At 49.9% G+C, this 15,985-nt stretch overlaps 1 protein-coding gene across 2 annotated transcripts in view; it reads right to left on the bottom strand.

Annotated features, from left to right (window-relative positions):
* The window catches only part of LIMS2 (LIM zinc finger domain containing 2), a 44,439-nt gene extending 28,875 nt beyond the window's left edge, over positions 1-15,564 (bottom strand). The window contains exon 1 of one of the 2 annotated variants that reach the window (XM_025273098.2): positions 15,426-15,564. Coding sequence is in view for 1 of the 2 variants with exons in the window: in XM_025273094.2 (XP_025128879.1) it covers positions 9,708-9,718 (11 nt within the window). In the remaining variant the exon portion in view is untranslated. Of the gene's footprint in view, positions 1-9,707; positions 10,059-15,425 lie in introns of those variants that run through there. The other variant, XM_025273094.2, reaches the window with a different exon arrangement.
* Positions 15,565-15,985: the final 421 nt, after the last annotated feature.

Here is a 15,985-nt window from a genome sequence, read left to right as displayed (position 1 = left end):
GCTAATTTAAATATGTTCAAAGAACTAAAGGAAGCCAGGTCTAAAAACCTAAAGAAAAGCATGAAAATGATGCTTTATCAAATGTAGAATATCAATTGATAGAAATGATAAAATGGAACCAAATAGAAATCCTAGAGTTAAAAGGAAATACCAAAGAGATTTCCTCAGGATGAAATTAAAGGACGCTGGACAACAATTCCAATCCACATGAAGAAACTAAGAGCAGTAACGGTAACCATAAGATAAATATAAAAGACAATATAAATGTATTTTTTGCTTGTAAACCTTTTTTCCCATTTGGCTTAAAGATGACTGCAAAATGAAATAATTTAACACAAAAGAAGGTAATGGTGTAGGAAGTGAGAAACAAAAAAGACATGATATAGAGAAAAAAATAGCGAAGTGGCAGATGTAAACCCCAGTTACCAGTAATTACATTAACTAAATGCATTAAACCAGTCAATCCTAAAGGAAATCAGTCCTGAATATTCACTGGAAGGACTGATGCTGAAGCTGAAGCTCCAATAGTACTTTGGCCACCCGAGGCAAAGAACTGACACATCAAAAAAGACCCTGATACTGGGAAAGACTGAAGGCAGGAGGAGAAGGGGACGACAGAGGATGGGGTGGTTAGATGGCATCACTGACTCGATGGACATGAGTTTGAGCAAGCTCCGGGAGTTGGTGATGGACAGGGAAGCCTGGCGTGCTGCAGTCCATGGGGTCGCAAAGAGTGGGACATGACTGAGCGACTGAACTGAATTGAAATGTATTAAACTTTCCAATCAGAAAGTTTTTTAACTTTCTTTAAATGAATATTTTAAAGGTGATCCAATTATATGCTTTCTACAAGAGACTCACTTTACATTCAAAACCACAGAAAGATGGAAAGTAAAAGAATGTCAAAGATATACTATACAAACAGCAACCAAAAGAAGACAGGAATGGCTATGTGTGCATGCTAAGTTGCTTCAGTCGTGTCTGACTCTTTGTGACCCCATGGACTGTAGCCTGTCAGGCTCCTCTGTCCATGGGATCAAATAGCATCAAAAGGAAAAAATACTTAGAAATAAATTTAACCAAAAAAGTGTAAGCCTTAGGTGGCACAGTGGTAAAGAATCTTCCTGCCAATGCAGGAGGTGCATGATACGTGGGTTCACTCTCTGGGTCATGAAGATTCCCTGGAGTAGGAAAAAGCAACACACTCTGGTATTCTTGCCTGGAAGATTCCATGGACAGAGGATGCTAGCCCATAAGGTTGCAAAGAGTCAGACATGATTGAGCCTGCACACATGTTATATATACTGATAACTACACAACATTGTTGAAAGAAATTAAAGAATACCTAAAGAAACAGAAAGACATCCCATGTTCATGGATTATAAAACCTAACATTGTTAAGATAGCGATATTTCCCCCTCCCACACATGACCTATGGATTCAACACCATCCCTATCAAAATTCCAACTGCCTTTTTAATAGAAATGGACAAGGTAATCCTAAAATCCACATGGAAATAAATGCAAGGGACTCAGAATAGTTATTGAAAACAACTTGAAGAAGAACAAAACCAGAGGACTCATGTTTTCCAATTTCCTACTGAGTTACAGTAATCAAAACAGTAAGGTACTGGCATAAGGACAGACAGATACATCAATTGAATGGATTGAGGATTCAGAAATAATCCCACACATCCATGGTCGACTGATTTTTAAAATTTATTTATTTATTTTAATTGGAGGCTAATTACTTTACAATATTGTAGTGGTTTTTGCCATACATTGACATGAATCAGCCATGGGTGTACATGTGTTCCCCCACCCTGAAACCCCCTCCCATCTCCCTGCCCATCCCATCCCCCAGGGTTGTCCCAGTGCACCGGCTTTGAGTGCCTTGTTTCATGCATCGAACTTGGACTGGTGATCTATTTCACATATGGTAATGTGCATGTGTCAATGCAATCCTCTCAAATCCCACCCTCGCCTTCTCCCACAGAGTCCAAAAGTCTGTTCTTTATGTCTGTGTCTCTTTTGCTGTCTCACAAATAGAGTCATCGTTGTCTTTCTAAATTCCATATATATGCGTTAGTATACTGTATTGGTGTTTTTCTTTCTGACTTACTTCGCTCTGTATAATAAGCTCCAGTTTCATCCACCTCATTAGAACTGATTCAAATGTGTTATTTTTAATAGCTGGGTAATATTCATTGTGTATATGTACCACAGCTTTCTTATCCATTCGTCTGCTGATGGACATCTAGGTTGCTTCCGTGTCCTGGCTATTGTAAACAGTGCTGTGATGAACATTGGGGTACAGGTGTCTCTTTCAATTCTGATTTCCTCAGTGTGTATGCCCAGCTGTGGGATTGCTGGGTCATATGACAATTCTATTTCCAGCTTTTTAAGGAATCTCCACACTGTTCTTCATAGTGGCCGTACTAGTTTGCATTCCCACCAGCAATGTAAGAGGGTTCCCTTCTCTACGCACCTTCTCCAGCATTTATTGTTTGTAGACTTTTTGATAGCAGCCATTCTGACCAGTGTGAGATGATACCTCATTGTGGTTTTGATTTGAATTTCTCTGATAATGAGTGATGTTGAGCATCTTTTCATGTGTTTGTTAGCCATCTGTATGTCTTCTTTGGAGAAACGTCTGCTTAGTCCTTTGGCCCATTTTTTTTTATCGGATCGTTTATTTTTCTGGTATTGAACTGCATGAGCTGCTTCTATATTTTTGAGATTAATTCTTGGTCAGCTGCTTCATTTGCTATTGTTGCCTCCCATTCTTAAGGCTGCCTTTTCACCTTGCTTAGAGTTTCCTCCATTGTGCAAAAGCTTTTAAGTTTAATTAGGTCCCATTTGTTTATTTTTGCTTTTATTTCCATTACTCTGGGAGGTGGGTCATAGAGAATCCTACTGTGATTTATGTCACGGAGTGTTTTGCTTATGTTTTCCTCTAGGAGTTTTATAGTTTCTGGCCTTACATTTAGATCTTTAATCCATTTTGAGTTTATTTTTGTGTATGGTGTTAGAAAGTGTTCTAGTTTCATTCTTTTACAGGTGGTTGACCAGTTTTCCCAGCATCACTTGTTAAAGAGATTGTCTTTTCTCCATTGTTTATTCTTGCCCCTTTGTCAAAGATAAGGAGTCCATAGGTGCGTGGATTTATCTCTGGGCTTTCTATTTTGTTCCATTGATCTATATTTCTGTCTTTGTGTCAGTACCATACTGTCTAGATGACTGTAGCAGGTTGATTCAGGCAGGTTGATTTCTCCAGTTCCATTCTTCTTTCTCAATTGCTTTGGCTATTCGAGGTTTTTTTGTATTTCCATACAAATTGTGAAATTATTTGTTCTAGTTCTGTGAAAAATACCATTGGTAGCTTGATAGGGGTTGCATTGAATCTATAGACTGCTTTGGGTAGTATACTCATTTTCACTATATTGATTCTTCCAATCCGTGAACGTGGTATATTTCTCCATCTATTTGTGTCATCTTTGAATTCTTTCATCAGTGTTTTATAGTTTTCTATATATAGGTCTTTTGTTTCTTTAGGTAGATTTATTCCTAAGTATTTTATTATTTTCATTTCAATGGTGAATGGAATTGTTTCCTTAATTTCTCTTTCTGTTTTTCTCATTGTTAGTGTGGAAGAATGCAAGGGATTTCTGTGTGTTAATTTTATATCCTGCAACTTTACTATATTCGTCAGTTAGCTCTAGTGATCAGTGGTGGTGTCTTTAGGGTTTTATATGTAGAGGATCATGTCATCTGCAAACAGTGAGAGTTTTACTTTTTCTTTTCCAATCTGGATTCCTTTTATTTCTTTTTCTTCTCTGATTGCTGCGGGTAAAATTTCTAAAAATATGTTGAATAGTAGTGGTGAGAGAACCCTTGTTTTGTGTCTGACTTTAGGGGAAATGCTTTCAAGTTTTCACCATTGAGGATAATGTTTGCTCTGGGTTTATCATATATGGCTTTTATTATGGGTCAACTGACTTTTGACAAGCCTGCCAAGATAATTCAATGATAAAAGAATAGTCTTGTCAACAAATGATGCTAGAACCACTGAATAGTCACATGCAAAAGAATGATTTTAAACCTCCACTTCAGGTCATATATAAAAACTGTCTCATAAAATAAAGAAATAGAAATCGACTCAGGTACTGAAAACTGAAATGTTAAAGAGTTAACACTAAAAACTCCAGAGGGAAAAAAAAGCATATGTGTAAATATTTATAAATTAGGTATGTTTCCTAGATATGACACCAAAAAACTCAAGCCATCAGAAATAAATAAATAGGGACTTTCTGGTTAATCATCTGCCTTGCAACATGGGGGTGCAGGTCCCATCCCTGGTAGGGGAAGTAAGACCCCACAAGCTGCAGAGAAAGTAAGCCCATGTGCCACAACTGGAGAGCTCACACACAGCAACAAAAGACCCCACAGCTGCAGCTCAGACTCTAGGCACAAAGAAATAAGTAGAACTTCACCAAAGTTTAGAACTTCTGTGTATTTAAGGACACTACCAGGAAAGTGAAGACAACCTACATCAGAAAATATTTGCAAATTATATATCTGATAAATATCTATTATCCAGAATACATGAACTCTTACAATCCAGCAATAAAAAGAACCCAATCTTAAAACAGGCACAGAATTTGAGTAGACATTTCTCCAGATAAGATCAACAAGCAGCCAATAAGCTCCTGAAAAAGTGTCCAAGATCACAGGTCACTAGGGAAATAAAAGTCAAAACCATAATGTGGTGTCACTTTACACCTACAAAAACAGATAACGGTAAGTGGAGAAAACGGAACTCTCAGACATTCTTGATGTGAATGTAAAATTGATGCAGTTACTTGGAATACAGCTTGGCAATTCCTCAGTTTAACATAAAGTTATTATAGGACTCCCAAATTCCACTCCTAGGTATATTCTCCAGATAGTAGACAATATATGTAGGAATATTCACAGCAGCGCTTATTCATAAGAGCCAAAAGTGGAAACGAAATTTCCACCACAGATGAATATACAGATAAAATGTGGTTTATCCATATAAGGGCATATTATTTAGTCAAAAAAGGAACAAAGTACTGATTCATACAACAATATAAATGCACCTTGAAAACATTATGCCAAATGAAAGAAGCTAGGCAGAGAAAAAAAAAAAAGAGGCCACATAATGTATGGCTCCATTCATATGAAATGTCCAGAACAGGCAAACCTGTAGAGACAGAAAGCAGACTAGTGATTGCCAGGGGCTGGGGGAAGAAGGGATTAGCTGCAAATGGGTTTCTTTTGGGGGTGATGAAAATATTCAGAATTAGTGGTGATGGTTGCATAACCTGGTAAATATACTATAAACCACTGACCTGCACACTCTGATAGTGAATTTCATGGCATGGGATTCATATCTCAAATGTTAAAGCAGCACACACATAGTGAAGAATGCAACTATGCTGCTTACTAAGAGACAAGAGCCCCAGAGGCAGCACGAAGCTGGGAGGCGGGGTTGCTATCTCTTTCTGGGCGGTGAGTGCCATCCCCAGGGCAGCCAGCGATACCACCACAGCCTCTCTGCCAGAGCCAGTCTCACTGGGGGACTGAAGACAACTCGCCCAGATCCTTTGGCATGGCTGAGATGAATGATAATTTCACCAGGACATTCTGAGTGATTGTATTTTCTTACGGTGCATGTATGTTTGGTTTTATATACACGCATATGAGACCTCTCATCTTGGTGAGATACAGTCATCTCACGTGAGCATCTCATTAAGATCATCTTATTAGGTCATCTCGAATGAACAGTCATCATCCAAAATTTAGAAGATCTGAATAAACAGAACAAGAAGGACTGTTCAGGTGCCTCCCTCTGCTCCCCTCCCTTCCTCCCCCACCCCACCCCCCGGCAGAAATGAAGCCCTAAGGATGGTTTAAGTGTGACTGTATGTAGTAGGTGGAAGCAGAGAGTGGACATGTGGCTGGAGAGGTAGGTCAGCCGCTGTGCAGGGAGAGCCCAGGCCCTCCCCAAGCAGTAGGCCAGCTCACAAGTGCCGAGTGCTCAGTTTTCAGGAATTCTGGGAACTGGTTCACATCACCTTGGTAGCTTGAAGTGAGCCCAAGTAAGAGGTGTTACAGCACGGAACTGCGCACACCCTATAGATCAGGCCCCATGGCACTCCCCTGGCCAGCCAGAGAGGGGAGTCTCCACCAGAAGAAGAAAAGGGAGGAGGTGAGGGCCATGGGTGGGGCCCAGTCTGGGGCTCAGGGCCCAGCTGCACATCCCCTGTCACCTGCTTCACACTTCACACACTCAAGGGTTTGCTTAAACCCTTGAGTCCATCACAGCCCCATGTGCTGTCCCAGGGCCTGTGGCTGCCACCCTAGCTGCTCCTTGGCAGGCTCCTCTGCTGAGGGAGTCACTGGGCATATTCCTGAGGAGGGTGGGGAGCATCTGGGAGCACTGGGGGGGTGTGGTGGACAGGGTGAGGGGGCTGGTAGGTGTGAGGACAGGGATCCAGCAGCCCCACTCTGCACTGTGCCAAGGACGGGGCCCGGCTGTGAGCTGGCGGCCTCTGTGGGTGTCGGTCATGTGGTGGGTGGGCCTCCCCTCCAACAGGCCAAGCCACTGAGTCACAGCTGTGTGCACCGTGCCCCAGGCTCCCTCTGGAGGACAGCCGCTGACAGGTCAGTTCCCTGGGCGGGGGAGGTAACCCGCCCAAGGTTGGAAAACGTTGACGTCAAAGGTCCCTTCAGTTGGGACAAAGACACGGTGTTTTTAAGTCCAGAGTTCTCAGGGCTGCAGCCAGGGCTGAGCCTCTTCCCACAGCATGGAGGCTCCCTAAATAACCACGCCCACGTCCCAGGCCTCATTCACTCTTCTGGCCTAGCTCAGCCCTCTCCTGGGCTACAGGCCCTCATGTCCAGTTTCAGGGTTTCCCCCGAGACTTACCACCGCTCTCCAAATGCTTCATGGCCCAAACTAGCTCTGTGTCCACTCCCACACCTGCCACCACAAACTGGGCACCTGCCCTGGGTCCAGACTCCACCTCCCAGGTCTCCTGAATCCCTCTCCTTTTCTCTTGCCCCATGGCTGCCAAGGAGAGGCTTCATCACTGCTTGCCACCTGGCTGGTCTCCTTCCCTGTCTCTTCCTCAGCAGCCCCTTTCCTAACAGTACTCAGAGGAGTAGTTCCAAAGTGCCCAGCCATGCATGGCACTCCAGGTCACTTCAGCGGCTCCCCCACTGACCTCCCTCTTGTCTCACCTGCTTGGAGGGCTGGGGCTTTACACTGTTGGCAGGGAGAGCCCAGAAGATGCAGGAGGTGTACAAGGAGAGGGTAATTTCCAAAAATCAGTCTGGTCTGGGCAGCAAGGGATAATGTGGGGAAAACCAGCATCCAGGTGTGAGAACTCCCCTGGCATCTCATGGGGGTAGTGGATGTGTAGAGGGCACGGTGGCATGAAACTGAATGAAAAGGAAACTCCACAGCTTCTGGGACAGGAAAAACCTCACCCACCCCAAAGGCTGGGTCGGACGTCCATTCCTTTGCCAGGCTGGCCCCTATGCCTGCATGTGGAAGGGAGATCAGCCAGTCCTGGCATGGATGCCACATGTGGTAGGCCAACTTCAAAAGAGGATGGGAGCATGGGCTCACAGACCACTCCCAGCTCGTGAAAAAGAAAAGAGCAGAAGAATACACAAGAAAAGAAGAAAACCACCAAAATGTTACTGAGGGCATTTCTGAAGAGTGGAACCACAGGCTATTTTCTTTCTTTCTTTCTGTTAACATTTCTGTTACCTCTTTGTTTCTGGGTTTTTCCTAGTGAGGGAGAGAAAGTATTAGTTGCTCAGTTGTGTCCAACTCTTTGCAACCTCAGTGGTTTGTATCTCGCCAGGCTCCTCTGTCCAGGGAATTCTTCAGGCAGGAGTGCTGGAGTGGATAGCCATTCCCTTCTCCAGGGGATCTTCCTGACCCAGGGATAGAACCCAGATCTCCCACATTGCAGGCAGATTCTTTACTAACTCCCTAACTCTCTAAGATGAGCAGATTTACTTTTAACCCAACTCAGAGTTTTCCAAGGCTCACTCCAGTCCCTGTGTCATTTGATGACTAGCATCTTTCAGGCTCAGGGTGCCCACTGGAGCCAGGCAGCAGCTGGAGCAGGCTGACCCCTGTGCCCACCCTGGCCTGCGTTCCCAGCTTCTCCTGCGGCGCTATCCTCTGGCCAACCTGATACCCGCCTCTCCCCGGAAGACCCCCGGGATTCAGGGGGGAAAGAGTTCCTGCTGAGGGAACAGAGGTGCATCTGGTTTCTGCCTCTCCCCACCCCAGAGCATCAGAGCTGAAGCTACTATAGACGCTGACATCCTGCAGCTCGGCCTTACACGATCTCCGCTGTGCCTGGAAAACCACCTGTCACGCATCCCAGCCCCACACCAACACCCATCTGTCGCTGCTCCTGATTCTGTCCCTGTTCTCTCCCCTTTTTTTTCCTCGGGAGCTTAGAGGGTGGGGAGTGAGGCAGCCGGCAGGGGTGCCCTGCGAGGGACAGGAAGGCAAGAGCACACTAGGAGGGGTGAGCACTGGGAGCGGGCTTTGTTGGCAGACCTGGGCTGCGGCAGGAGGTCTGGGAAGTGGGCAGTAAACTGCATGTGAAGCACAGGACTCCCCAGATAACAGGACCTGTGCTGGCTCCTGGGACTGCCCTAGGACTCCAGGCCATAGCCTTCATAGCGATCTGTGTGACCCTGAAGGCTGGGTGACTGTCCTGCACATCGCCTAGGTTTTGGGGACACCACTCTGCCCTCTGTGGCTGCTCCCCATTTCTGAGTACTGCCTCTCCAAGCTCCTTTCCCCAGCAAAGCCACGGGGTCTACTCTAGCCTCCAGCCCCAAGTCAAGGGGTCATAAAGAAGAGCATCCTCCTCCCAGGGCTTGGCTAGAAGGGGGTCTGTGGGCCTCAGAGACCAGCCCCTCCCACCCCTGAGTCATGCACTTGTACCGAGCCAAGTTCCAGAAAGGGTTGCAGAGGCCAGCACTGGCCAGACACTGGTGGCCATGTGACTGGCCTGGTGAGTCACTTGGCCTATGGGGCGTCAGTCATCTCATCTGTGAAATGGCCACAAGGGATATAAAAGTGGAAACCGGGCCAGGCCTGGGGGAGTTTCTGGGGTTCAACCCATCCCTGTGCAGCCTGTGTTGGGGGCAGGTCTTGCTAGGTCCCCAGACCGACCGTTTACCATTTTTACCACCCCATCTTACAGAGCAGGAAACAGAAGGCTCTAGAGGTGACCTGTCACCAGGGTCACCCAGCGAGGGGACAGGGAAGCCGGCGGGAGCCGACCGCCTGGATTTTGACGCCGTGCCTTTCAGTTGGTAGTGACCTTGAGCAAGTCCCGGGCCCCTCGGAGCACTAGTTCTCGGGAGCAGGGGGCGGGTGTGGCAATGGCTCCGTCGTCCGGGACAGCACAGACCGTTCACCTGCCGCTGCCCGGCCAGAGGGCTGGACGCGCGGGAGCGGGGCAGGCGCCCCTGACCTGACCAGCGCTGCCACCCGGGGAGGGGCCTGGTGAGGCCGGGGTGCCCGCAGGGGTCTGGGCTGGCCGGGGTCCTGCCCCGCAGCCCCGCCCAGCCTGGCGCCCCAGGCGCCCCCTCCCGGGCCCACGGCGCCCACCGCCCAGGGGCGCGGGGAGGGGCAGTTACCTTCCCGTCATGGTGGCTGCGCACGCCGAACCCGGGCCGCCTCGGGACCCCTGAGCCGCCGCCGCCGCTCGCGGAGCGCCCGCCGGCAGGTCCGCTCCCGGAGCGAGGAGACGCCCAAAAAAGGCCGGAGCCGCTCCGCCCGCCCAGCCCCGCCCCGCCCAGCCCGGCGAGCCGGAGGTGGGGGCTCGCTCTGAAGGGCAGGGTGGGGTGGGCCCGCCGCGCCCAGGAGGTTGGGGTGCGGGAGGCGGGGGGAGGCGGTGGGCACAGCGCGCCGGAGGGCAAGGAGGGGGCGCGCGCCACCCGCGCAGCCTCGCCTCTGGGGACACCCGAACACGGCCTGCGGAGCGCGCGGGTCACGTCCTCCCCGCCGGCTTCGCTCGCCACCTCCCGGATTCCGGGCATAGCTTTCCTTTAAAAGGGAGTGAAGTTATAATAAACACGAACGAGCCCCCTTGCCCCGCTGGGGCGCCCCGCCCGGAGCTTCCCCCGCCCCGGCTGTCCCAGGCTGCCCTGGAACGCGAACACATGCGGGGGAAGGAGCAACGGGGACAGATGCTGAAGCCACCTCCTCGCTGGCCCCCAACCCCGAGTCCCCTCTGCGGCCCCGGGCAGGAGAAGGGGCCACCTTCACGCTTTAATTCTGCAGATAGACGTATCTGGACACCGACTCCCTCCTCGGGCACTGGGGACTCCCAGTCCACGGAGTCCCGCTTCCAGGAAAGTCAAGGTCGAGGGGCGCCCTCTTTGAGTCAGGAGCCTGATCCTGCATACTTACAGGCCAGTGCCCTCCCCCGGAGATACCCAAGTCATCCGAGTCTGTGAGCAGCCCCCTAACCTAGCAGAAGTTACTCTATAAAGATGAACCAAACGCCAGAAGTTGAGGAGGAGAACCAAGGAAAGCTAGAGAGGAGTCATTAAACTGACCTGGAGAAATATAAAAATTTAGGGAACATATTCTGAATAAAAATGTTAAATAAAAAAAACCTTTACTCCACCTAAAGGCAGAAATTTCTAGCGAGGCAGTGGAGTGTAGCTCATAATTCAAGGCAGCCCAAATACCAAGGCTGTAATAAAACTGAGCAGCCTGGTCTGTTAAACCAACTGAACATTGCCTTACTTCTTGGAAACAGACAAAAACTATCTAGAAATGGCCATACAAAGTAGCAACTCACAAATAAACAGTGGAATTCAGAGCGATGAATTGATAGTAACGTGCAGCATTATACCTGCAGAGCAAGCTTGGGAAAGGCACCTGTTCCTAAGTAGCTGATATCTTGAAACTATTGCGGTTTGCAGTTCTTTTTGCAAATGTGTCTTGGCTGATTCTGATTAACTGCAATTTGATGATTAAGTGGAAAGTATGGATGCTTTCTTGGGTCATCCGCCTGTTGATAGAGAAATGCTTTTCATAATTGCTGACACAGAGACGCAAATGTGTTGGAGGTTGTGCACCAGCAATGGACTGGATGCTTAATCAAATATTGGGGTTTTGTGGGAACCAAAGGGGATGAAAAGTAGAGAGCAGAACACCAAAGGGACCTGCTCCCTACCTGGGGATCCCATGCCTGCCCTCCAGCCTTCTAGTCCCCTTTTGTATGGTCACTGAGCAGGCGGGGATCTACCTGTGGCCAAACCAGAGCTCTCTGCTGCTCACCTGTCACGCAGAGTGCCTCTTCCCTGGGCCTGGGCAAACTCAGCAAGAGCTGGGTGGCGACTGTGCCATCATTCAGAGGTGGAGCCTCAAGGAGCTGTCTGCCAGCCTCGTACAGAGCTGCTACAGGTCAGATTTGCAGTAAAGAGCTGGCAATTGCCTGGCAGTGGTTATTCAGATGTTCAATCACTCGTCACCCCTTCATTCAAGACTATTTATGGTTTATGAGCACTGGGGGTTCAGCTGTGAACAAGAGGACCTGGGCCAGGTTCACACTGAGTTTAGCTGGGGTGTGGGACGAACTACAAACAAATTAATAAATACGGTTTCAGTCAGGAACAGTATTGCAAAGAAGAGGCAGTGTACAGGGCTGCTTTAGAGCATGGAGAGGCAAGTGGTGGTGACGACTGAATGAAGAAAAAAGTTAGCAAGTGCAGGGACCCTGAGGTCAGAAAGAAGGTGATAAGGAGAACACGAGGGCGGGGCATCGGAAATAAGGGAGAGGGCGGGGCCAGAGCACAGGCGCGGAGTCTGAGCGCAGGACACAACACTCTGACACCAACGTGGGTCAATCTCCAGGCATTACTCGGAAAGAAGCCTTAAGCAAAAGAGGGCTGCTCCGTTATTTGAAGCTCCCTGAGGTAGCCACCCAGAGAAGGCAATGGCACCCCACTCCAGTACTCTTGCGTGGAAAATCCCATGGACGGAGGGCCTGGTGGGCTGCCGTCTATGGGGTCGCACAGAGTCAGACATGACTGAAGCGACGTAGCAGCAGCAGCAACAGAGGTAGCCACCATCCTGAATTTTTTCCACCACCGACTAGTTTTTCTGCTGTAGTCAGTCGCTCACTGGAGTCTGACTCTGCGACCCCGTGGACTCAGGCTGCCAAGTTCTTCTGTCGATGGAATTCTCCAGGAAAGAATACTAGAGTTGGTTGCCATTTCTCCACGGGATCTTCCCCATCCAGGAACTGAACCCACATCACCAGGGAAGCCCGGGTATCTGAGCATTCGTGGTTAAAATTCTTTGAGCTTTGCTGAATGCTTGACTGGGGTGTTTGTGGCTGATGTGGATGTGATTTCTGTTAGAGTCCAGATGATTGACAGGTTTTCTTTCTCTCCTGCTCGTTGGCCATGTGGCAAGACAGCTGGGGCAGGTCAGATGAGGGGTATGTAACCCTGAAGAGCCTTTTGGGTGTCCCAGGGAAGGTAGTAGGGGAGTGGGTGCCATGACCCTGGAACTCAATGAGGTCCCATCTCTGCAAAGATGTGGATGGTTTTGTGCAGATAGGGTTTCAAGCCTGGGGCTCATGTCACTGAAGGTGTCTGTGCTGAGTTAGAAGCCCTCTAAGGATGAGAGGTCAGGGGTCCCAGTGAGGGAGGGAAGCCAGGGTGTGGAGGTTGGGGTGAGGTGTCACAGAAGCCCAGAGAGCACGACCACTCTCTGCTCCCTTGTGCAAGCTGCTTCAGGTGCAGATCAGGGAGGTACCTGGGTTTGGTGTCAGGAGGAGACCCATGGGAGTGAGGGGACAAGCTGGAAGAATAAGGCATGCGTGTGTTCTAAGTCGCTTCAGTCGTGTCTGTCTGACTCTTTGCAACCCTATGGACCATAGCCCTCCAGGCTCCTCTGTCCATGGGAGTATTCTCTAGGCAAGAATACTGGAGAGGGTTGCCATGCCCTCCTCCAGGAGATCTTCCTGACCCAGGGATTGAACCTGTATCTCTTACGTCTCCTGCATTGGCAGGCAGGTTCTTTACCACTAGCACCATCTGGGTAAGGCAGAGGCCTGCAATGCCCTCTCCCAGGGTCCTGTGGTCCTGTAGACAGCGCTCCCTGGGGTGGGTAACACAGCACCCAATGGGGGCAATGGAGGTGGCAGAGAACTTTATAACTGCTTGGAGAAATCCTGCTCTAAAGAGAGCAGAGAAGCGGGCAGTTGTCATGTGAGGGAGGGAGGAGGAAAGGGTGCAGTTCGGAGGCTGGGGTTTGACGGGGAGAGAGCTGCTGACACTCAGAAGTGAGGATTGAATCACCCACTGCATGTGACGATTCAGAGCAGGACAGATGAGGCTCTGAGATGTCAGAGGTCAAGGCTGGGCCACAAAGCAAGCAGTGGACGACGTGACAGCTGTCCTAGAAGAGACTGGGAGGTGCAGGGTCCCTCTAGGTGCAGGCCCCATGCCCTCTGAGTCTCAGGTTCTCTGTGAGCACCCCCTTCCCAGGGGATTTCCTTGGCTGCCCCACACCACCCTCTCACTCCCCACTCCAGCACACTGCCACACCTGAGCTAACTCAGTTCCCTGGAGGTCCCACGGCAGGGGGAGAGGGAGGCGGTCATGGGGTCCAAAGGAGGGGTTGGGCCTCCCTGGACCAGCATGGCCATGGCAGCAGCAGTGAGAACTGGGGCCTCCAGTTGCCTTGAGCAAACGGCCTTTTCCCCAGAGCCACGTGGGGCTGTGGTGTGGGTGGAGGAGGAGGAGGTCTCAGGTCCCCCTCAGGAGCAAAGTGCCTTCCCAGCAGGCAGGACCAGTATCATGCCTAGTTTTAATGGCCAATGTGATGTGAGTGCCCCAGGGGCTCCCCCTCCCTGGAACTGGTCTGGGCATTTCCCTCTCAGGGTGTTGGGGATGGTCCAACACTGAACCTCGTAGAGTAGGGATACATAACTCAAATCAGCCAGCTGCTTCGAGCCTGAAGTTTGTTCCGAAGAGGCCTGTGAGAATCCCTGGGGAAGGGCGGGGAAGCACCTGGCCTGTTCCAGCGGGAGCCTCTCCCCAGGCAGAGAAACAAACAGTGAGCGGCACACCCGCCTCTCACACCCGCCTCTGTGCACCCACACACACCAGGACAGCTGTCATTTTAACAAACACATTTTTCTATTTTAAATATTTCTTTTTGGCTGTGCCATGCGGCATGCTGGGTCTTAGTTTCCCCGCCAGAGATCAAACCCACACCTTCTGAAGTGGAAGTATGGAGTTCTGACCGTAGGGAATCCCTGAGTTTTTCTATTTTAAAATGTGAGCACGCCCTCAGAACACAGCGTTTGACCGGCACAAAATGTACTTACTTCTTGGACCATGCAGACCTCAGTGAAAGAAGCTGGTGGTATCATAACCCACTAATTCTTTTAACACTTGTAGAAAAACAAAGTTGTTATTTAGTCACTAAGTCGTGTCCGACTCTTTTGTGACCCCCATGGACTATAGCCCACCAGGCTCCTCTGTCCATGGAATTTTCCAGGCAAGAATACTGGAGTAGGTTGCCATTTCCTTCTCCAGGGGATCTTCCCGACCCAGGGGATCTTTCCAACCCAGGGCTCAAACCTACATCTCTTACGTCTCCTGCAGTGGCAGAGCAGATTCTTTACCACTGAGACCCAGAGATGTTTTTCAATGTAAAGAGAACACAGGGCCCTTGTTCAGATCTGGTTTACTCAGCGGTGGAGCTGAGCCCAGGAGCTTTACCGCTCATGGCTCTGCTTCCTTTCCAAAGACTGCCTGCCTTGAACTTTGAAGAGAGAAATGTATTTCACTCTTACCTTAGCTCTGGGACAGACTTCACTCAACTCCCAGGTTTGGACCAAGAGTGGCCGAGTTTGGACCCAGAATGCCTCTAGCTGGCATGCAGCAATGCCACATCTTTGCACCTCAAAGCATCCTGGCCTCAGTTACCCAACAAGAAACCACCTGTGCACAGTGACCACAGAGTTCTTCATCAGCCTCCCCTGCTTCCCAAAGCACCTTTCTTCCGCATGTAAAGGTTCACATTGCTTCCCCTTTCTCATGAGGACAACCAACCACTAACCCTTCCATTGGAGCATCTCCAGCCTGTGTCTACAACAGAGATCAGGTGCTCCCCACCCTCACCCCCAACCTGTCCAGACTTGCAGGAGGCCCAGCATCCAGCCAGGATGAGCTAGGCATTCCCGCTGCAGCTGGTCCTTTACCCCAACAGTAGCATGACCACTTAGAAGCCATAAAGAGAATGGCAGGGAGAACCAGGCTGGGCCCCATGCACATCTCGAGAGCAACAAGCACCACTCAGTGGGCACTGTGAAATGTCTCTACCTCAGAGGGCTGAGTTGCCCCTCGGCCTCCTCCTGCTGCTCCCTGCCCCGAGTGGAGTGCTGCCAGTCACTTCTCTGGGGAACAGCAGCTGCCCGGCCCTCTTGGCACAGCCACGTGGAGAAGCCTGGGCAGCGGCTGGGAGTGTCCAGCCACCACCAGGTGCCCAGGAACTTTGGCTCATCTCTCCCTGGACAGGAGGCTGGGCTAGAGCTAGAGGCGGAGCCAGAGGCACTCTGTGGGGCCAGAGAGGATGGAGGAAGCCAAGGAAGGAAGGGCCGGCCTCCCTGGAGAGGTGCCTGCTGGGCGGGCCATTGAAAGCCTATTCCTCTGCAGGCCAGGAGCCAGGGCTGCAGGACAAACGGAGCAACAGCTGCCCTCTGAAATCAGAGGAGCCAGCAAAGGTACAGCAGCCAGGGTGGCCTCCCCGTGCAGCCACTAAACTGAGCGTTCGCTAAATGGGGTTAATGAGCCCCTGGGAAGCCTGATGCTTAGAGCAGGCACACACCCTAAAGCTGCCCCCTATGAGGACATGAGAGAATCTGCAATCACTAGGAGTAACC

This window comes from Bubalus bubalis, chromosome 2, assembly GCF_019923935.1.
Source record: "Bubalus bubalis isolate 160015118507 breed Murrah chromosome 2, NDDB_SH_1, whole genome shotgun sequence".
Lineage (NCBI taxonomy): Eukaryota > Metazoa > Chordata > Mammalia > Artiodactyla > Bovidae > Bubalus > Bubalus bubalis.
This window is presented reverse-complemented; position numbering and strand designations above follow the sequence as displayed.